The 23,897-nt window shown below is 39.5% G+C and overlaps 1 protein-coding gene across 5 annotated transcripts; it reads left to right on the plus strand.

Moving 5' to 3' along the window:
• Positions 1-698: 698 nt before the first annotated feature.
• On the plus strand, positions 699-18,437 carry MANSC4 (MANSC domain containing 4). 5 transcript variants are annotated; one of them, XM_066999773.1, is made up of 6 exons: positions 699-812; positions 4,836-4,941; positions 8,593-8,820; positions 10,934-11,952; positions 16,512-16,646; positions 17,451-18,437. In XM_066999773.1, exons 4-6 carry the CDS (start codon positions 11,724-11,726, stop codon positions 18,077-18,079), a joined length of 993 nt encoding a protein of 330 aa, XP_066855874.1. In that variant the 5' UTR covers positions 699-812; positions 4,836-4,941; positions 8,593-8,820; positions 10,934-11,723; the 3' UTR covers positions 18,080-18,437. The 5 variants fall into 5 exon arrangements, with proteins under 5 accessions (XP_066855874.1, XP_066855877.1, XP_066855886.1 ...); XM_066999776.1 differs by having other exon boundaries at positions 11,245-11,952; XM_066999785.1 differs by having other exon boundaries at positions 11,862-11,952.
• The last annotated feature ends 5,460 nt before the right edge of the window (positions 18,438-23,897 follow it).

Consider the following 23,897-nt stretch of genomic DNA (forward strand, 5'->3'; position numbering starts at 1 on the left):
TCCAAGGCTGAAAAATGATCACTCTTTTCTTTTAGAAAACTTGGAAATGGAAGCTTTTTTATACAGCAGCCACATTGTAATAGACCATTCAACCATGATAAAGAAAACCTAAGCTTCTGCCCCTTTCTCTGCCTGGGTATACATTTCTGTAGCCCTCTGACTTTTCTAGCATAGCAAAAGTAAGGAAACAGAGAGAGAGTCAGGAGGAGGTACTGCTGGAGAGGACAGAGGAGGGGAAAAAAGAGGAGAGGAGAGGAGGGGAGAAGAGGGGAGGGGAGGGGAGGAGTACTCTTTCTCTTGGGCACCCTGGTTATGCTTCCTGACTGGCATTGCACAGAACACGTAGGCAAGGAACAGCTAAAAGACTGATTCAAGGCTGCTTTGTGTGCTAAGGCTGAAGCCTGCTTAAACTTTACAATCACTTGCCGAGGCGACCGGCTCCGGGGCAGACGCGTGCTGCAGCGGAGCGCGGGATCGGGACAGGCAGGGCTATTTTTCGGGCATCGGGCCTACGTGAGGGAGCCGCCAGGCACCGGCAGCCCTCGTGAGGGAGGCTGACGAGGCGTAGGCGGAGCCAGCAGCGCCAGCGACAGCTCCTCCCCCCGGCCGTTCAAAGGCGGCCCTTAGGGAGCGCGGCGACCAGGGCCGGCAAACAGGGAGTGACGCGGCAGTTAGCGAGGCAGTGAGCGCGGGCAGGGCGGGCAGGAAGGGCGGAGCGCTCACACCCGCCCATAGGGACAACTCCTCCAACGGCACTCTCCCGTCAGCTGGGCTGCGATGGTCTCCACCAGGCACGGTGCCTTCTGTAGGAAGTCAGTACACACCCAGACCGACTGCCCATCCAAACATGCGGCAGTTCAGGTCTCCGGGTGCGGGGAGTGTCTGAGCCTCTTGCTGCCATCGACGGGAGGCAGAGAGACTGCTCGCGTGAGGTGCGAGCAGGTGGACGACCTGGTCCGCCTGGTGGCGGAACTCAAGGACGAGGTGCAGAGGTTGAGGGATATCAGGGAGTGCGAGCGGGAGATAGACTGGTGGAGTGACTCCCTGCAGGACCGGAGGGAGAGGGACCAGGGTGAGAGGCTCCAAAGGGGGGTGGACCCCTGCCCTGTCGCCATCGGGCAGAGGGAGGGGACCTGCGAGTTGAGGAGGAATGGAGACAGGTCCCTGCTCGACCTCGCAGGAGATGCCCTCCCCTTCCGGCGCCGCCTTCCCAGGTGCCCTTGAGCAATAGGTTTGAGGCCCTGGAGCTTGAGAGACGGGTGGGTGAGGATGAGGTAGGAGGCCTACCCAGGAGGATGCCTGAGGTGAGGAAGTTGACTCCACGCCTCAGGACTGCCTCCACCAAGAAAGAAAGAAGGGTGATTGTTGTGGGCGACTCCCTCCTCAGGGGAACGGAGGGCCCTGTTTGTTGGCCTGACCCCACACATAGGGAAGTCTGCTGCCTCCCTGGGGCCAGGGTCAGAGACGTTACCAGGAAGCTTCCAAACCTGGTTCGCCCCTCTGACTATTACCCGCTTTTGATAGTCCAGGCTGGCAGTGAAGATGTTGAAAAGAGAAGCCTCAAGGCTATCGAACAGGACTATAGGGGGCTGGGACGATTGGTGGAGGGAGCGGGAGTGCAGGTGGTGTTTTCGTCTATCCCTACGGGGGAAGGGAGAGGCATGGAGAGAACATGGAAAGCTCACATGGTTAATAGGTGGCTTAGAGGCTGGTGCCAGCACAGAAATTTTGGGTTTTTTCACCATGGGGAGCTTTACTCGGCACCTGGCCTGATGGCCCCAGACGGGTCCCTATCTCCAAGGGGAAAATGGATCCTAGGCCAGGAGCTGGCGGGGCTCATAGAGAGTGCTTTAAACTAGGTAAGAAGGGGGACGGGGCTCAAACAAGGCTTGTTGGAGCTGTGCCGGGGGAAACAATGGCTAGGCCGGGGAAGAAGGCGATGGCCCAGCTGAAGTGCATCTACACTAATGCACGCAGCATGGGTAACAAACAGGAGGAGCTGGAAGCCATCGTGCAGCAGGCAGGCTACGACTTGGTTGCCATCACAGAGACGTGGTGGGACCGCTCCCACGACTGGAGTGCTGCAATGCCTGGCTATCGGCTCTTCAGGAGGGACAGGCAGCACAGAGGGGGGGGTGGCATGGCTCTCTACATTAGAGAATCTTTTGATGTTGTGGAACTCCAGGCTGGGAATGATAAGGTTGAATCCCTGTGGGTTAGGATCCGCGGGAAGGCCGGCAAGGCTAGCATCCTGGTCGGGGTCTGTTATAGACCGCCGAACCAGGATGAGGAGACGGATGAGGAGTTTTATAGGCAACTGACAGAAGTTGCAAAATCGTCGGCGCTTGTCCTCGTGGGGGACTTCAACTTCCCGGACATATCCTGGAAACACAACACGGCACAGAGAAAGCAGTCTAGGAGGTTTCTGGAGAGCGTGGGAGATAGCTTCCTGACGCAGCTGGTCAGTGAACCTACCAGGGGTGGTGCCCCACTAAACCTTCTCTTCACAAACAGAGAAGGACTGGTGGGAGATGTGGTGGTCGGAAACTGTCTTGGGCAGAGTGACCACGAAATGGTAGAGTTCTCTATTCTTGGCGAGGCCAGGAAGGGGACCAGTAAAACTGCTGTATTGGACTTCCGGAGGGCTGACTTTGAGCTGCTCAGGACGCTGGTTGGCCGAGTCCCTTGGGAGGCGGTTCTGAAGGGCAGGGGAGTCCAGGAAGGCTGGGCGCTCCTCAAGAAGGAAATCATGATGGCACAGGAGCGGTCCGTCCCCACGTGCCCAAAGACGAGCCGGTGTGGAAGAAGACCGGCCTGGCTCAACAGAGAGTTGCGGCTTGTGCTTAGCAGAAAAAAGAGGGTTTATAATCTTTGGAAAAAAGGGCGGGCCACGGAGGAGGACTACAAGGATGTAGCGAGGCTGTGCAGGGACAAAATTAGAAAGGCCAAAGCTCATCTGGAGCTCAACCTGGCTACTGCCGTTAAAGACAACAAAAAATCCTTTTACAAATATATCAACGCGAAACGGAGGACTAAGATGAATCTCCATCCTTTACTGGATGCGAGGGGAAACCTAGTTACTAAGGATGAGGAAAAGGCTGAGGTGCTGAATGCCGCCTTTGCCTCAGTCTTTAGCGGCAATACCGGTTGTTCTCTGGATACCCAGTGCCCTGAGCTGGTGGAAGGGGATGGGGAGCAGGATGTGGCCTTCGCTATCCATGAGGAAATGGTTGGTGACCTGCTACGGAGCTTGGATGTGCGCAAGTCGATGGGGCCGGATGGGATGCACCCGAGGGTACTGAAAGAACTGGCGGAGGAGCTGGCCGAGCCGCTTTCCATCATTTATCGGCAGTCCTGGCTATCGGGGGAGGTCCCAGTTGACTGGCGGCTAGCCAATGTGACGCCCATCTATAAGAAGGGCCGCAGGGCAGACCCGGGGAACTATAGGCCTGTCAGTTTGACCTCAGTGCCAGGAAAGCTCATGGAGCAGATTATCTTGAGGGTCATCACGCGGCACTTGCAGGGCAAGCAGGCGATCAGGCCCAGTCAGCATGGGTTTATGAAAGGCAGGTCCTGCTTGACGAACCTGATCTCCTTCTATGACCAAGTGACGCGCTTGGTGGATGAGGGGAAGGCTGTGGATGTGGTCTACCTTGACCTCAGTAAGGCTTTTGACACAGTTCCCCACAACATTCTCCTCAAGAAACTGTCTGCTCGTGGCTTGGACTGGCGTACGCTTTGCTGGGTTAGAAACTGGCTGGATAGCCGGGCCCAGAGAGTTGTGGTGAATGGAGTCAAATCTGGTTGGAGGCTGGTCACTAGTGGTGTCCCCCAGGGCTCGGTACTGGGGCCGGTCCTCTTTAATATCTTTATCGATGATCTGGATGAGGGCGTCCAGTGCACCCTCAGTAAGTTTGCAGATGACACCAAGCTAAGTGCGTGTGTCGATCTGCTCGAGGGCAGGAAGGCTCTGCAGGAGGATCTGGATAGGCTGGAGCGATGGGCTGAGGTCAACTGTATGAAGTTCAACAAGGCCAAGTGCCGGGTCCTGCACCTGGGGCATAACAACCCCAAGCAGAGCTACAGGCTGGGAGATGAGTGGCTGGAAAGCTGCCTGGCCGAGAAGGACCTGGGAGTATTGGTTGATAGTCAGCTGAATATGAGCCAGCAGTGTGCCCAGGTGGCCAAGAAGGCCAACAGCATCCTGGCCTGTATAAGAAGCAGTGTGGCCAGCAGGTCTAAGGAAGTGATTGTGCCCCTGTACTTGGCTCTGGTGAGGCCGCACCTTGAGTACTGTGTTCAGTTTTGGGCCCCTCGCTACAGGAAGGACATGGAGGTGCTCGAGCGAGTCCAGAGAAGGGCGACCAAGCTGGTGAGGGGTCTGGAGAACAAGTCTTACGAGGAACGGCTGAGGGAGCTGGGCTTGTTCAGCCTGGAGAAGAGGAGGCTCAGGGGCGACCTTATCGCTCTCTACAGTTGCCTTAAAGGAGGCTGTAGAGAGGTGGGGATTGGTCTATTCTCCCATGTGCCTGGTGACAGGACGAGGGGGAATGGGCGAAAGTTGTGACAGGGGAGTTTTAGGTTGGATGTTAGGAAGTACTTCTTTACTGAAAGGGTTGTTAGGCATTGGAATGGGCTGCCCAGGGAGGTGGTGGTGTCACCATCCCTGGAGGTCTTTAAAAGACATTTAGATGTAGAGCTTAGCGATATGGTTTAGTGGAGTACTTAGTGTTAGGTCGGAGGTTGGACTAGATGATCTTGAGGTCTCTTCCAACCTAGAAATCTGTGATACTGTGAATCACCTTAATTATATAACACTGTTTTAACTTACTTAGGAAACCATGGCCACTTGTTTTTCCTCAGTGAACAACACGATGGCCTTAGTGTGGCAAGCTGGCTGTGTCTCCAGTTTGATTCCCTGCACAGTCACAAGACAGCAAAGTGAGTAACAGAAGTACCAGTGACTGGGAATCAGAATTACAAATGCTTTTCTTGGCAGGAAACCTCGTTTACATACACATGAAATACAGCCTGAATTTCTTTGTGGGTCTAACCCAAGATCACACAAAAAAATATGCAGCAGCAGAGAACCAAACCCTTAAGCACCAGTAGAGTGCCTAAGGGAACACTGCAGTGGTTTTGTATTTGTTTTAGGCAAACCTTCTCTTGATTCAACACAGAGACACTCAATAATACATGGGCATCAGTAAGAAACATCAATTTGACTGTTATAAGGACTGGACCACATAGAGGGCAAAAAAAACAAAGGAAATTTTGAATTCCTTCCAGTTGTATTAGACTGAACTGTGAACTGAAATGGAATTGAGATATTTAAAATACACATACTACTTAACATAAAGTGCCACGTTCTTCCCTCTGAGATGCCAGGGAATTGTACTGTTCTGCCAGGGGACTGTGTATTGGGTAATAGTGGAATTACTCAAGAGAGGAATTAGTCTTTTGGAAATGATTCACTAGCTGCTGCCATTGTTTAGTATTTTCCTTGTCACAGGATACAAAGTAAGCATCTGTGGAACATAAGAAATACTCTGCAGCATTCCAGCATTAAAAATGCCAGTGTTCTAAAGGATCTTGGCATTTCTAAGAGCAACTGACTTGAGCATAATTTTATTTTAACTGAAATCTCTATCATTTGTGAAGGATGAGCTGCTAAACAAAGGTAATTTTTTTTTTTTTTTAAGATTCATAGCCAAAGCACTTCTTACACAATATCATTAACAATGCTATTTAAAAATAAATAAATAAGTAAACCACTCCTATTTTTAATAGCACTTATTCTGACTTTATTCCCTATTATTTTCTGATTAATTTGTCTGCTCTGGATGCACAATATAATATTTACTGCTTGCAACACAAGTGTTTCGTAATACTACTGAAAAAATACTTGAAGTGGTATTTTTGGAATTTATTAACAAATACTTAACTTATCCCTGATTTAGTCAAATTTAATGAGGGATTAATACTCAAGTGTGTTTCACCAAGCTCTCTTCAGGCAGCAAAGAGGCTGTTACAACTGTCTACGTGTTAGTGGGCATTCCCTGTGGATCACAAGAAAGTTCAGTCACCAGACAGCAGAATGGAGGCATGAGTGTGTAGTTACAATGACATTCAATCTAATCTGTTTTTTACATGAGGAATTTCCTTGAAAACTTCCAGGTGAAGTAAGTGTTCCCTGATAAAACCTCAATGGGGGTCTGGCTGCTGGAGCATCCTGCCTGCTGCTGAATCTCCTGTTCAGGATGCTTGTTCTGCACAAAAGCATTGTGCATGCCCAGGCCAGAATTTTCCTTTGTAGCTTTGTCTAGAGGAGAGTAAACTGGGAGCTTTTAAAACAGGGTATATTTTTAAATCCTTGTGCAGACAGGACTGAATATTAATACGAAATAACTAGGTAAGATAAATGGTATCCCACATGGAAGTTTTTCACTGAGTATCCAGCTGTATAAAATTCATCACAATATTGAAACTCTATCTCTTTTGCCTAGTCTTAAGTTCTGTCATAAATCAACATTCATACATTGAAGTGTTTCCTAAACATTGTGCTCTGTTGTCATAAACCTCATCTCAAATTTATATGTATGTCAGTAGATTTATATTTGTATAATCTAATCTGTCTAAGCCTTCTGTTACTCTGCTTGAATACAAAGACTCCAGCTTTCATATATGAGTTTTACCAGAATTAGTTTGAGGCCAAACTCTGAGAGAATCTTAGGGCCTGCTAGCATCTTTGAAACAATGGTTTGAAAATGTTTTTTCACAACGTCTCAGGAACAGAAACTGTAAAGTTTTACCTCTTTTCACCATGTAGCAATGGGTCCATGGGTCTGGAACAAGAATTTTTGATCCAACTGTCCCAAGACATGGAGAAATTCAGATTTATTAAAAACTCAATTTATTGTTCCAAACCAAAATCTGACCACTAATAGATGTATTTAAGAAAACTGTTCTCTCTCTCAAAAAAAAAAAAATTAAAACACCACAAGAATGTTTTGATTTCAAGGAAATATTAAAGGAGAAAGTGAACACTGTATTTCAATAATAGTAAGATTTGCTTTGATATGTGTCAAAGTACTTATATTTCATTATTTCATGATCTACTGATGATGATCTATTTCATGATTCTGCCCAGGGAAGTGGTTGAGTCACCATCCCTGGAGGTCTTTAAGAGACGTTTAGATGTTGAACTTAGTGATATGGTTTAGCAGAGGGCTTGTTAGTGTTAGGTCAGAGGTTGGACTAGGTGATCTTGGAGGTCTCTTCCAAGCTAGATGATTATGTGTTACTATTTTAGAATTTTACAACTGTTATACTGTAATAGAGTCACAGTGATATATTCTGGCATTATCAAAACATTTAGGATTAGGTAAAATTTTGACATTATCACTGCTGTAGTAACATAAAAACACCTGTACATATCTAAGACAAATGAGACGAAGATTTCAGCAAAGACATGCAATTTATTCACATGAAGTGCAACAGAGGCACTGAGGTACACTGACTTCAGCAGAAACTACTAGTGTTGATGTTACATGGGATTATGCTGCACATACTTGGTTAAATAAGCTTATTGATGGTTGTATGAGGACAGACAGGTTCATAACTCACCTGGGAATCTGCAGGCTTTGGACTTGCTTCTCAGCTGGCAGTTGCCAACTTTCAGTTGCTCTGATGGACAGCCTAAAACAGATGGTTTAAGCTAACCTGTTGGACTTTAACTGTAGCAGAGAAGTGCTTTATACAGCTGTCGTCTCTTCCCCTTCCTGAGACAGGCTGGGTCTGTGTTAGCAGCAATCATTTTCTGTATACTTCTACATCATCATAGCAGCATCAATAATTGCTTTGCCACATCTGGGCTGCAGGAGTATGTCTCACTTATCTCCTGTAATCTGCTTGGGAAATGGAAGACCCAGACATGATGTCCAACTGTCCTCTCTTGTCTAGTCTGTATTCATATGAGGGACGTATACATCTCTGATCATACTGGCTTAACTACCGTTGACAGAGCGGGAGATAGAGAAACTTTCAAAGACAGGCACTAGTGTTGGCTGTGAAAGAGCAAATAACGGCACTGTATTTCATAGCACTTGAAACAGCATAAAGACCTAAAGTCATATAGCCTTCGACTGTCCTCTCACCTGCTGACATTCAGAGAGAAGCATGGGACAATAGCAGTGCAGACAACAGATAAACAAAACCAAATTATTTGTACAGTGTAGTTTTAGACAGGCTAACCTGTCTACAGGATCAAACCCTTTACACTTTTAGTCCTTTTCAGGAATACTTTCCTGTACCATATAGATCATCTTTGTGGTCTTTATATATTTCAAGTACTAGAACCATATGTTCCATATAAACTAAATAAAACAACATATATATTTGGAACTATAAGTGGAAAAATTGTCTGCTTTTGTTTATATTTGGCAAAAAAAGAGTTAATGCCTGATGAATACTTTGTACTAGGAAGCTCTTGGATTGTGCTACTATCGCTGCCAGCCCAGGTGGAAAACTTCAGGTACTGTTTCAGTTCATAACAAGAATTGTTAAAAAGATCATTCTCTTCCTTTGTGTCAGGTACGTTTACATCTCTTTTACTGAAAGACCTGCAAAGATATCCATGTTCTTACAGAAAACAGGCAACTGCCAGTTTGTTTTCCTGGAAAAAATTTGAGAAGACCATGAAAAGAATTGCAAATAACATGAAGTGCTGGTTTGGTACTGGCCAGAGATTCCGTATTAACAGCAAAAGTCTCTTGATCCCTCCTTGTGGAGCACATGGAACAGTCAGTCACTGGATTGCAGGTAAGATCTAGATATTTCCTTATTGCAAAATTTTTATCATTTAAAACTTCAGCATTAAATTATAAATATGTATTAGCCATACAAGAGTCAAAGTGAGGTTATGAGCAAGCTGGCAGAAGACCCTGAAATTTAAGCCAAAACTTTTCATTTTTAAAGGAAACTGCCTAAAGCAGTTGTTTACTTATTTCAATCTCTTTATATTTCTTTAAACAAAAAGTTTCCCTGCAGCTGTTCCTGGTCTCATAATTTATTCAGAAACAGAGAGAAATAATTACAAATAACAAAAAAGAAAAAAGGCTGCTTGGTTGAAGCAGACAGCGGAAAAACAGAATAAAAATGCAAAGGTACTGGGAAAGATCAGCAGCATGCCTATTGGCAAGTACAGGCAAACTAAAAACAGATTTAAAATATACATTGTAAACACATCGATCTGTAAAGAACATGACTGGTTACCAAAGCTCAGTCTTGTAAAAACATACTTAAACACGAGGAGTAACCTCACTTACTATGTTTGGCAATTGCCTCAATGGCAGCAATAGGTATTTGAGAATTTGTTACTTTATTCAAAACGTGATGTCAGAGAAAGACTTACTGAACAGTCTGAAAGACGCTTAGATACTCAAGCATGTTCACATCCAGTATTGCACTTTATCTTAATAAAGCCCCACTGGAACTGAAGAAATCCTCTGGTGTTTCAGGTCTATCTAATTGAAGTAAGCCACAGGGCTTGTCCTTGACTTTATTTTTTTCTTCCTAGAAAGGAAGAAACGAACATATTTGTTATATACAAATTTGCAAGGCACCAAACATATAGAAACAGATGAATTGAGATAGCGTAATCTTTAAGTAACCACAAACACAAGCCATTATTGTTAAAGCTACCTATTACATCTAATTTTTTGTTCATGCAAGTAATCTAATTTATTTCAGGGGGCTAAAGACATGTTCAGTTTTACCTATTAAAAATGCTTGTTTTGTATGAGTTTAATCATCTTGTTCCATGTTTCCCCAAATTACTCAGAATCTTCTAGATTTCTTATGTTGGAGAAATGTGAAGAGTTGGAGTGAGGAAAGCAATCAGGAATCAACATTTCTGTACGCCAGTCTTACAGAACAAAGTAGATACAGAATTCATATTAAATGCTAGAGGTGAAGCCACAATGCAAAGCATGTCTTTCAAAACTGCGTGGTCCGTATCAAATGGTATCTTGTAATATTTGGAAAACTGAAACAAAAAATATTTCAGAAAAGTACAGTCAGTAAAACTAAAGACAGCTCATGTCAATGGCAGATAAATGCCTAGAAACATCTCTGTGCAGTATATTGAAACATATTTAAAGTTTTAAATAGCAACATTCAGGTAGAGATGAAAACAAAAATAAAGCACATCAGACTATAAAAAAAGAAACAAAAGGGTAACACACAAACATCAGGAGTTAGTTTTCAAGACAGAGGCTTAAAGAATTGCCCACACAGGCTCTTTATTACAGTTTAATTCACCTCTCACAACAGACATGCAGTCTGGATAAAAACAGACATTACTATATATATTATAATCATAGCCAGTAGTTTCACTGAATAAAAAAATGCCTTGATCTTGCTATTATACCAACAAAAATTAACCTGTGCTGAGCTCCATCACCTTCTAAGGAGCTCTTTTAGGAATAAAATTGTGTACATGTTGGCTCATTTTCAAAATGGGGCCTTGTTTTGCAAAACAAAAACTAGCTATACTGCTTAAAGAATTGAAATATCTTTACAGCCCCCATCAAAGTCACAAATCTACACTTTATATGGAATTGGAGAAATTACTAACCTTGAAGAAAAAAATTTCCTGTCTAAAACATTGTTATATATTCCATGCACAATCTTTATTGCAGACTTTTTTTCTGCTTAATTCCCTCAGCCTCTCTGCACAGTCCATTGAGTGTATATGAGCTCGTGTATTGTAATATTTTAGATCCTTTCTGCATGCTATCTTGCATACAGGTGTGGGAATCAGAGATCAGATGCATCCTTTTAAGAAACAAAACACTTGGGAGTTTCAGGTTTCAGACCAGGTGCTTGAAAATTTGCCTTCCTATATGCCAACAGTACTTTCTTTCTTGCACAGGCTTCTTCCAACTTCAGTATAAGCAGAAAAATCCATACAGACTGTTCAATATTCTTGAACTTACGGAAGATTAAGAGCAGGCCTTTGATTAGCTATCTAGTCTGAAGACAACTGTAGGTTGTAGCTTTCTCCAGTCATATTCATCTATTACTAGCACAGTGGGGAAGGGGAACAAATTTCTGCCTCTGGCTGGCTGATAAAATTAGATACTTCAGTTTGTTAATCAAGAAGGAAACTATATTTGCAATCACTAGATAATTCAAAAAGTATTAAGAAATTAAATCAAGATGCTTCTTCTGTATTGAGTGTAGTACTGAGCTTGAACAAAGTGGCAGACCCACCTGCTCTCAAGTGACTGGACTACATACTTTCCGAGCTGAAGTGAAACAATACGCTGTGCTTATCATTATTCACCACATACTAATGCGGTGAATGGTCTGGTCTTAGAAGGATAAAAGACACATGCAAGCAAGAGATCACGCAAGCAAGCTCTCTGAATGACTAAAAGCAGCATGTACCTGTTGTCTCTCAAAAACTGCTTCCAAATAATGTAGAGAACAAAATAATAACTGTTTTAATCATAAGTAGCTCGTAAAATGGCTGCTTCCTTCTAGCAGTTGCACAAACAACATCATGAGAATTGTTTGGAAAACACATCCCTTGGCTCATTTCCCTGGCAAAATTGGCAGTATCCTCACCACTCAAGAGGCTGTCTCTTAAAATGCTGGTCCAAACTTTAGTGCATCCGCAGAGGAGAAAGTGTGCTCACTAAGCCAATTACATTGAGGAGATGGTCCTTCTGGTGGCAATATCAGAAGTGCTGTTGGTTCTGGGTTTGGTGGTGGAATCAGACTCTCTCTGCACACCCACTACGTTTTACAAGAACTGCTGGATCCGACGCTTCCCAGGTCTTCTGATTGACCTGCAGGAATCGCAGAAGAGGGGAGCCCAGGTGCTGAAGATTTATGCAGAAGTCTCGTCCCAACAGTGCAGCAGAAACTGCTGTCTTCAGAAGAATGGTGAGTGTTTATTATCAAGATTGCAGCATACATTAAAATCTGTATCATGACACAAGAGGAAAAACATTTTGGGTAATTTTTATACAAACATCTCTTTGTTTGAAGATGAAATAATGCCAAAAAAAAAAAAAAGATATATGTAGTTTTTGAGACAGGATAACAGAGGCACATCTTAACTGTCCTCCCATCTTCAATCCCATAGAAAGGAATTTGATAATCTGATATTTTTGGAAGACCACACTAGAAATACATGAAAATCTTAGGGTCTGCTTTGAAATTTTAGACCTCTGTTACCAAACTTGTGAGTAATGCTAACATTAAAACAACAACTCTTTAATATCTATCACCATCTATTCCTGTATAGAAAATTCTATGCAGTGCTACAAAGTGACACTGATTACAACAGGACTCTTCTTCATCAGATGAGAAAAGAAGAGGGAAGGCACAATTTGGCCTTCTCCAAAATACAAGAATATTCATTTTCTTTGAGAGAGCACTCTCTTGTTCTGTGTTTATACCATATTTGTGGTCCAACCCACATATAGTGTTAATATGAGCAATAAAGCTGAGACACAGTATTTATTCAGCTAGCAACCTCACTTTCCTAGTCTTACAAAGACTCAGAATAAAAATGAGAAAATTTCATTCCTTATCTTAAATCCAAGACTATACTTTTACTGTATCACACTGCTCTGGTACACTCTAGCAGTGTATTTTAGGAGTGTATGTGATGCATGTGCCTGTGGTGTCTAACTTAATCAAAAAACTCACAAGACTCAAAAGGTTTTTGGATAGAGATGATAGAAGTGAACTACCAGCTATTAAATAAAAAAAAAATATAAATTTTGATGAAATTTTGAATTACACACACAGTTACAACCCTGAAAACCCGACACCAAGATAACTAACATAACTGCCATCAGCATTCCTGTGAAGTGTCAACTTCTGTTTTAAATATTGTGAGTACAGAGCAATTATAGGCATTTTAGTAATGTTTTACCTATTTGGACAATAAATTTTTGGTCATAAAATGTAGGACTACACAGCTAATGAAGATAAGTAATGGTAATTTGGAACTTTGTTTTTATAGTGTTACACAGTCAAGTGCAGATTTGTTACAATCTTAACTAAAATAGAGAGATGTTAGATGGCATTTCAAAGATAAGCTGTTAGATTGTGGTTTCCACACAGTCCTGAAGAAATAAATGTAGTCTACCACAGACACTATTACTAATAAATGTCCTAATTAAGATTTCAAGAAAGTTTGGTAAGAAAATCATCTTTTCTGGATTCTTAGTAATAGTACAGTTACTGAAAGCTGATCTTAAAAGATAAAAAGAAATTCTGAAATAATTTAAAATCAGAAGCAACCTATTTAATTGCTTATCTCCTCAAAATAACTTACAGCATGCTTTTAAAGTATTTTTCCTGACCAGAGAGCTATCCTTCCCTACCAAAACATAGGTTTGTGACTTTTCTTACCTGTTTTTATGCAATAAAATCCATCACACATCCCCAAAAGAATATATGCACAGAAGCCAATTTCTTCAGAGATTTTTTTTCTACTATTTAATGGCATTTTCTTAAAGCTTGCAAAGTAACCATTGAGATGAAAAATATTTAGAATTGTGCTGAAAATAGAAAATTTTAGTTACAATAGAACTTTACACAAACTTGGAAGACAGGAAGATTTTTGAACATTCCACTCCTCCCTTCAAACAAATCCACGTATTTTCAGGTATTTTCTACATTCTTAAATAAGAATTTATCCTTGCTCTGTATCAACAAAACTGAATAGTGTTCATGTATCATACTGAGAGACAAGCATAAAATATACAATTAGCACAATACCTCTATTCTTTAACAAAATCTAGGACATTGTGTAACCGAGTTTGAAGGCAACGGTACATGCTGATACAACACATGACAAAAGTGAAGAACAGTTTTCTCTTGGAAGAAAAATCATCACTGTGAGCACACATGAGAAAATGTTGATTTAAAAACAATGGCAATACTCATATGACATTATTAGTGTTTTCCAAGTCTTTAAAAATATTTCAGCAAAAAATACCACAGAAAAGCAACTACTACTTAGATATTTCATAGAAATATTTGAAGGCCTTTGTCTTTTAAACTGTTATGCTAAAATTGATGCAAAATTTTTATTCATGCCTAGAACTATTTTTATATTTTTTTTTCCTTAAAAACAGTTACTGAATTTTAAGTTCTCTTATTCATAGAGGCCAATGATTTTTATGTATGACCTTCAGAAATGCCCAAAGTTCTAAGGAAATGTATCAAAATGTACTGGCTAAAGATGCTTCCTGAACACTACAAAATGCTTGTAATCTTTTAAAGAAAGATGTAAACCAATTGGTATACAACAGAGTTTTATATAGTCCCTATAAGATTATCATTGTTTCTCTGATACGTTATGTTCTTCTATTGTTTTAATAATCATAGACTTCTTTGTTCCAGTTTTACTTTTATAAAAGTCTACTCTAAGCTCAACTAGAATTTTCATAACTGGAAACTGATTAAACTTAAGTAAAGATAGAAAGTGGTATCAGTTAAAGAAAAAATGCTGATTAAATCCTTTTAGATTTGATGCCAAATCATATCCTTACTTGCTATTCATTATAGTTTACAATCCCAGTTTTACTTGTGAGTATCACTATTTTTGTTTCAGCTACACGGATAACTTTGATCTTTCTATGCGAGTAGCTAAAAACACAATGCAATATAAATTTGGTAACAGCACTTCTAGGATGCCTTTTTCATTCCATAAAGTTACTGAATTTGTATTGTTCAGACAGATTACATTTTCATTGCACATTTTAAATTGCATGATATACGTATTTTGAAAACAATGCTTTTCTCTTAGGTCAGACATGTTCATTATGAAGGAAAAACATTTTCTAGTTGTATGTTTGCAATGTTATTCTATGATGCAGTATTTAGAATATTAAGTGAAAAACTACAATGAATACAGAAAAGATAGTAAGGGTGGACATACTGCATATTCTTCCTTTTTCTTATTTGTTGATAAGTTAGGGTTACTTCCTTTAGTTACACATAAAATGGGAAGAGCTGCATTATTTTTTTCGTTATTTGTTGCATAAGAATTACAGATTACTTTCTTTACTTTCAAATATGAGGCATGTTTGGAATAAATACCTAAGTAAATGGAAAAAAACATTTTTAAAGCTAGGTAGCTTCCTAGCAGTTTATGTAAAATAAAGCTTTTTAATTACTGTTAAATGAATATCCTGCAACTAGAATATTTTTCAAATATATATATATATATATATATAAAGAATTGTTTACTTGAAGCAAAACTTCAGCCCTATTAATTCACATTTTCTAAACAGTCACACTATCTAATACAGATAAGCATCTTAAGAGATTTCATATACAAATTGTCTTATTCAGGCAAAAGGAATACTACAATTTTCTGAAGTGCAAAGCCTGGAGAGGCAGGTATCAGAAAATTCGCCGTAGCTTTGTAAATAATCGACAGTATTTTCTGCTGTTGAATGTGTCTCCTGTCCCATTAATACTTTTCCTAATTGCAAGTAGCCATATATAAAGTTCAGGTGGGAGGGCTACATTCAAGCCAAGCAAAACAAGCCCACAAAACTTCATACAACTAAACCAAAACCTTACATTGATCCTACTTTAAGCACATTGATATAAAATAAAATCAACTTTTGACTTGATATTTTGAATTTGACCGTGACACTAACCATAAGTATTTAATCATATGGATGAGCATGTGACATAAAATTTTCAAAAGTATTTAATGAATCTGACTTCTAAAGCCCTATTTTCTTGCTTTCAGATATCTTAAACCACTGGGATTCAAACATCTATATACTTTTGAAAATTAGTCTTCGGTGACAATTTGTTCAGGCATTTTGTCATTATTACTTTAGCCTTGATTCCTCAGGTGGGAAGACAGAAGTGAACCTCCAAATATAAATGAAGAATTGTCTAAACTAGTATATTCACAGAAATACAATAGCCCAAAGGCAAAATGGAAAGGACTGGAAACTAGGAGCAAGCTTAGATGCCACTTATTGTAGATCAGGATTGGCCATTGGTTGTCTGGGTGAAAGGATGGTTGCTGTCCAGTTTTAAGTAGACAGGTATCCATTACACAAGAGCAAGCACTTCAAAGTTGCCTTCCTTGATAGTTTTACTTTTAGAAATGGTCCACTCACTGCAACAGGGATGTAAAGGAAGGCATACACAAGTAAGAGGACTACAAGCTACAGCATATGATTTTCTTTAATCAGAGGTTCATTTAAAATTCAGGAGGCTATTCTATTTGTCTTCTCCAGATATAAAATAAGAATATAGTTACAAGTAGTTATGCTTTTCTGACTGGGTGTTTAAGTAGTTTGCATGATAATGAGAGAACCACAGATTTACAGTACTAAAAAATACTGATCAGCTGCTCAGTATTAATGCTCTTTTAATGTTAAATAATGCAGTAACATGCAAAATACAATGGTCACTATGCTGACAAATTCAGCTTTATTCTTTTTGTGTTATAGTTTCCTGCAACCTAGCAGTGTTCTATCACGGAGCTACTCATGAGAATATGAATTGCTTGCACATGTCTTGTCCATCATTGGAAAGTTGTATAATAAAGGCTAGAATCAACGTTGTTTTGTACAACATCAAAACAGGTAATCAAGCTTTACATATATAGCCTAAAAACAAACCAACTATAAGAAATGTTAAAATTATACTAGGTCATTTGCTCTGCTGAAAGATCTGCAGTAACACACAATGATAAAAATTTGTAAGACACCTTTTCCTTTTTCACAATGTATCTACTTCTGGGAATACTCCTCCACTTTCTTCCATTCAGTGTTTGAGAAAGGACCTTTAAGATACACCCTGTGTTCAAGATTCACGGTCTGAGTATCTAATGAATACTTTATTAAGGGAAAATACCATGCAAGATCAGACAGGCAGAGAGGCGAGGCTGTTGCTGCTCCAAACGCTAGCAAGGCTGAAAACGTGTTCCCATTAGGCATACCCATACAAACCACACATATATACCACATGCATACACATATACTCAGCCAGACACACAGGTAGCACAGAGAGACACACAAATCAGACACAAAGGCAGCACCAAGAACCTCATCCTCTTTGTGGCTGCACAGGATGGAGATCTGCTAGTTAGAAGATATATTTATCCTACATATTTATAAATGTATATACATATAATGTATGAGTGTGTGTGTGTGTATATATATATAATGCACATAGGCAAGGTGAATCCCTCCAGCAGCTGGGCTCAGACACTCATTTTGACCAGTAGCTGCCACTGGATCCCAGTCTACCCCATGCTGGCACCTGGATACCCAACCCCCCAGGGGCGCAACCACCCTCCAGTTGCTGGTACAGGCTGACTGACTCTTTTTCTCTCGTATGCAGATGAACTTTTATCACATAAACTAATAATGTTTATGATTTAACAGGGATTGATCCAGATCTTCTTATTTTTGAAAAAGCAATATCCAAAGAGCTAAATATGCACTCCTCACCTAATAAATATGAAAGACAAAACAGCACAAAGACCACCGAGTGGGAAAGATGCCAGCATGGTAATGTCACGTCAAGTTCTCTTCTGCTCCTAGCTCCATCTTCTACCACTGGCCACGGCTTAACAGCAAACACTTACACCTTCAGCACAAACCTGATGGTTGAAAAAAAAAAAGTTATCACATATTCCAGGGAAGAAACTTCTCCTCTGGATGACCATTTGGCTAAGAGGACTTGTACAACTTCAGTAAGCACTAGGTCAACCACCAGCTCAGACAAAAGAACTGTACGCTCAACTTTGATATCTAAATCTGCAGAGGTGTTATCCCACATGCCCACTCCTCCTCATCTGAACAGCAGTAAGCAACACTTAAATGAAACCAAAGGCTACAGTGGTAGGAATTATACTTCAGACAATGAGGTACCTGCTTGGGATGCTGCACCTCTGGGTGTCTGGTTGATTCCAGTTGTCCTTTGCTCTTCTCTCATCTTCCTTTGCTGTTGTACTGTAGCTCTTGCAGCAGGGCGTTGCAGAAATAGGAAAGGTCAGTACAATCCCATATAGAGAGGAAGACCAATGTCTAGACGAGTCATAAAATACACTAGTGTCAAAGGTAGTTTGTAAAATGCAGTCACCATTCTTGTTTTGGAACAAATAGCCTTTTAAAAAATGAATTGCATGTGCTGGCCTAATTCTTTTACAGAACAAAGAGTAAGTTTCAGAATCATTCCGTTGTATTTTCATACTCGCCAGATGAAACAATTTCTCTTTTGGGTAAGAAGTACACACTCTGCACATTCAAAGCTGCTTGAGCATATTTTGGTTTATAATCTGACCCAGACTAATACCTGACACAAACTATAAACTTTCCCTAACTTAAGAGGGCAGGTTCACTGCAGCTTTACATATCCTCTCCCTTGACTTTGACCAAACTTAGAAAATTAAGTAAAAATGCAATCAGTAAAACTGACTGAAGTTTTACACTATCATAAAATCATTTAATTGTAATAATCCTTTAATTGCCTAAGATCTAGTTGTTTCTGTAAAAACTATGTATTCATTTTCTCCTGTTATATTCTAGATTGTTTTTCGCTATTTATCCCTAATAGTGGAACAAAACAATTTCACCAGAACTATTTACTTCTTCAAAGAAAAACACCTATAAAAAAAACTAATCCCTCAAACTACCGAATTCCATTAACTCACCAAAACATCTGATTATTCAATTATTTATGCTTTAACCCCAATCTTCTGATAACCATCATTTCAATGTTTTTCAAGTCCTCCTAGAAGTAAGTACCTTTAGACTTTTCCTGTTTCTTAAACTTACTTGCTGTGCAGTACATTGCAGATCCATTCTACTATTGGTTAACGCAGGCACAAATACAGCTAAGAATAGTTCGTGCATTACAGTCCATTTGTGTTGCCCACACTGACTTACTTTTTTGTGCCTAATCACATTTACCATTTACTACATTTGTTTTTTTTTTAATAGGGACATTTAATGTATGTTGCATAGAAATATACAAAAGGTTTTGAAAGGTCTAGAAGTTATCATTATTTTTTATTTTTTTATTTTTTTTTTAAAAAAGCCACATTTGTTTCTTTATCCTGTATACATGCTTCATAAAAGTGCTCCTTCTGAATATAAATCAAGTAATTAGATCAACAAGGTAGGAAGGTATTTCCTCAGCTTACCTTGCTCAGGAAGTTTGCTTAGCATAGCAAACATTTTCAACAGTAACCGGGATTGCTCTTCCTCTTTTAAATTTGTTGATGTCTCAGAGTTTCTCACTTTCTTCACTTGCTGTAAAAAGTTCCTATTTCCCAGATGAGTTGAAATGTTATAAAAGGAAACAATCCAAAATAAAACTGATTGCCATATGTCTATGTAGAAAATTATTTTAAAACTAGTAAGACTTATATAAAGTTTAATGACTATAGTAGGTAGAGGGTAGAAAGCCACATGACTACCTAATTACAGTTGAGCAGGTTGGTTTCAGAGGAAAAGGCCTAAAATTATATTTTAGTGCACACTGATTAGCACTGTAGTTTAAAAACTGAAGATTAAAAAAAAAAACTTGTTTATTTCTTGATTAATCTTGTATGCTAATTTCTATGTAATAGGAGAGAGACTGACAGCCAGAAAAACACCTTAAAGGACTGTTTGTTTTGTTTTGTATAATCTGATAAAATACAAAAGCATTTTTTTTCCATTTTATCTAGAAAAATTAGAATTAGATATCATTTGTTTTTAAGGGCAGTTCTATGGTTATTTTATACAGGCTCTGCGAGATGTACTTCAGCTTTGATTAAATTTACTTTTGTCTTCAAATTGCAGTTTTCTGATTCATCATGTGGCTGAATCTAGCACATAGTTAAGCTATCGCTAAAGGTATTTGTAATGAAACATTCAAATCAGAATGGTAAGACCTCAAGAGCTCTTCAGTGGAAGCTTCAGAGGAAGCTTCAGTGTCAGCTTCAGAGGAAGTCAGAGGAAGCTGACATATTCTTTTCCAGGCTTTTAACACCAAAAAGAAACTAGAAGAGCTAAGATACTCTATAATGTATCAACGAATGTGGTGACACTGTGAATGACGTATGTATTTCTCACATGTTCTTCATCTTAAAATAATTTTAATGACTCTGACCCTGCAATGGAAAACTTTCAGGTTTGATTCATTTCATTAAGGAGCAAAGGGACATGCATGTCAGTCGAGGAACTCAGTTCCTCAGCCTGTTGATTACTGGAATGTGTGTTCTATCTTTTCACCACAACTTACACCAGAAATGGTGATGTACACCAAGACTACCAGTATGATCTTTTTTAGACTAGAAACTGCAGACCATGTGCTTCAGGATTCTCATTGTATAGTGCTTTACCAGCCACCCTCTGCTCAAGTCAATTTCTGAAGGAAAAGTTCATGGCTCAGTGAAGCACCTTTGTGTTAGAGAAACAAGCAGACATAACCAATTAACATTTACAGAGCCTTAATGAGAAGATGAAAAGTTCTCTAAATTTGTATTTCGATTTCTACCACATTTAACATTCAGGTGTTTTGTACATCATGGCAATTTGAACAAATACATTAAATAAACTGATTAACTACATGCTTCAACTCTCATCTCACTCAGTACTAACGAAAAGCACAATTTACCATAGGATTCTCCCACAAAACACCTCACCCAGCACTGTCAAACCAATTTTCACTGAAAATGCTTTTAAAATAGGTTTCTCCTCATAATTTTTGAAGTCATGTAACCAAGGAAAAAACATTTTAAAACCAATTTGCATCTAAAATTGCATCTCAGATGTACAGATACATCAAGGGCAGAGTTACAGGTAGTTAGCTTTCTGCTCGTCTATTCACTACCAGATGAATTAATATGCACCATAACACAGTAATACATATTTTTTCTAGGAAACTTTTTGTTTAAAAAGGTCAAAAAAAATCACAACAGTGAAGTGTATGTTTGCTACCAAAGGATGGCTCAGCAATAAACACACTTCAAAGCACATCATGTTTTTATAGGATTACGAGATAAAATGTCTAAACCTAAACTTGAAAAAAATACTTTGTAAGTGAACTAGATCTGCACTGTGTGATGCCTTTCTTCAGGCTGAATGGAGCTATTAAAATTCTGCTTCTGTTCACACTAGAGGTTCTATAGTTCTCAGCCAAAGAGAAGACGTTACTTCAGAAACTAGGACATTTCTAACTGTCCAAACTTTATTTCCAAGACCTTGCAGCACTGAATTCCAGACATAATTTATCCTGAAAAATCAGTGAACATGCTAAAATTATTGTTACTACATAATTTCATGTCATTTTTTAGAATAGAGTTCACATGCAAGCAGCTTAGTCCAACTGAAATAGAGAAATTGCATTGTTTACCTAAAAATTCCTCCACAGCTTCAGTGGGATAAAGCCTTTTTTAGTTTAGAGTTTTGCTTAGTAGTTATAATAATTCTTTTGCAGTTATCTTCAATTAAAGAGGGATACACGCTTTGTTGTTTTGTTTCATACTTTTTATTTGAATGCCAATTTTTTCCCTTTTCCAGGTTTCAAAGAAAGTACACAACACTTCTTTCCATCTGCTCCACATAAGAAATAAGATCTGCAGAACTGTTTAACAGTTTGAGATTGTATTACAATACAATGTCCTTTATTCATTAATTTATCATACTGAAAAGAATGTATTTCTGATGCAACACATTATTTAATCATACATGTAAGACAGAAGACTCTGAAATCCATACTACACATTTAAAATATATTGCTTACATGAGCAAGATTGTTGCATGTCTAACACAACATAGTTCTTGCAGCATCAATATGGGTTACATTCAAGACAGGAAATACCGGAAGTAAATGTGAACATGACACATCCCCTCTCCCTTCTTTCTGTGCAATTAAGATATTACTGTTCTCAGATAAATAGGCAGGAAAAAGGTTATCTAAAACACATTAGCAGCAGGACCACTTTACTACAAACTGGGAAAATAACATGAAAGTGAATACATAAATATAAGGTATGAGAGAATGGGTAAAAGAATGTTTTGTTCAGATAGCACACACCTTTTTAGGCTACTGTCCTTTTATCCCTTAGCTCTGTTTGTAGCAATGCTATGCACAAAAAACCAGCAAGTGTTAACTCCAGGCAGGAGTATAAATTACTTCTCTAAAGACCGTAAAATCATCTGTGGAAGTCACAGACTTTTCATGTACAGCAAGTCACATTCAGATCTTAGCACTTCGTGAAATTCCAAGTAGTTCTAACATCTACCCTCCTGGCTAAATTATAATCATATCTCTGTATAGACCTTTTTGTCTAATCTAAACAACAGATTATGCTTAGTGTTCTAAAACCCCCTTTTAAAGGGCATAAGTATGCTAGAATGTAGACAAACCCCAAGAAACTAATGGCTCTGAACGTTTTACTTCACAACTCTTAACACACTGTTTACTAAAGACATGTCAGTGATTACAGTAGTTTCTAGATGCAAAAAATTAGCCAGAATACTGACAAAGCAAGTTCTTTTCCAGTTTGACCAAGCACTAGATCTCAGCCTTTCTTTGGAATGTTTATATGGAAGATAAAAGAAAGGTTAGTCTCCTCAACAGCACCAGTAAAACTATGCATCACAACTCTTCCAGATGGCCAAGAGCTTAATTTGTGTGATTTTTTTTTTTTCCATTGGAGACAGCTTATGTTTTCCTTGCCGTAAGGAACTTACTTTTCCAGTTTGCAGGGGCAAGCGTTTGAATTTGAAATGAGACATCTGCTACTTGGAGATTAAAACAATGACCACAGAGAAGCACATATAGTAGCCTTCCAGCTCAAATTTCAATCTATGATGGACAGGGTTGCCTGAGGTCAGAGCTGTCATGAACTAACTCCATGTTCCTCTTGGCCAGTAAACATCAGTAAAATAATTGCTTATGGAGAGAGCCAATGCCTCTAAGATATTGTGTGTGGTTTTCTGTTTCTCATTGCTTCCCAATTTATGTTCTGGGGGGCCTAGCCTGCTTCCTGATTTACATGTTAGCTATCGACATTTCTACCTAAAAATAATATGAACCCCAACTACTTCCCTGCAACAGATGAATGTACACATATGCATACATACATGTATAGAGGGATACACACCTCAGAGTCATGTTATAATGTAAATGCATAAGATACATTAATAAAAGACCACTGATAATGATGTATTTACTACTGTAATCTATTACTCTTAACTCTTCACAGCATTTACACTACAATGGAAGTTTCCAATGAGGTGGTCTGCAAGTGTTATACAGGAAAATTAAAGATGTGTAATTTATCTCATAAAAACATGCACTGTATCATCATCAAGGTTGGGAGGACTTGCACTGGATTTAAGATCCCAGTGCTTTAGGTGTTCTGCAAAATCACAGCAGATTACTGACACCCTTAAACACCTAAACAATTCAGAGGGAGAAGCAGAAAATCAGAAATATCTAAGATGACAAAGAGCTCAAAATATCATCCAGCCTACCTGTGATTCTACACTGCATTACAAATTCTGCACTGTAACATAAACCATTAGTTAACACCACAAATTTTACTGAATTTGATATTCCTTTGATTCTAGCAGCTTGATTGGGCACTTACAGGGTTATAAAGGTTTTAGTCTTGCTTGTATGTTTCTTAGCAAGGAGAGGAAGCGATAAAGACATTGGAGTTTGGAGGTCAACCTTATAGATTTTTGAGGCCAGCTGGCCAAGCATTCTATAGCCATAGTTATTAAGCCAGATATGACTGGAAAACTGGTATCTATGACTGATTTAATGGCAAGTGTTGGATAGGGTTATGGAACAAAGTGAATTAATCTCAATATTGTTCTTACTTAGCA

Source organism: Anser cygnoides, chromosome 1 (genome assembly GCF_040182565.1).
Source record: "Anser cygnoides isolate HZ-2024a breed goose chromosome 1, Taihu_goose_T2T_genome, whole genome shotgun sequence".
In the NCBI taxonomy this organism is placed as follows: Eukaryota; Metazoa; Chordata; class Aves; order Anseriformes; family Anatidae; genus Anser; species Anser cygnoides.

Bases quoted from the DNA above. Each gene is read 5' to 3' on its own strand.
- MANSC4 (XM_066999767.1), top strand. From the start codon at position 4,842: ATGGCCACTTGTTTTTCCTCAGTGAACAACACGATGGCCTTAGTGTGG. The intron at 4,942-8,592 runs GTGAGTAACAGA...CCTTTGTGTCAG, and splicing joins CACAGTCACAAGACAGCAAA to GTACGTTTACATCTCTTTTA. The intron at 8,821-16,511 runs GTAAGATCTAGA...TTTGTGTTATAG, and splicing joins AGTCAGTCACTGGATTGCAG to TTTCCTGCAACCTAGCAGTG.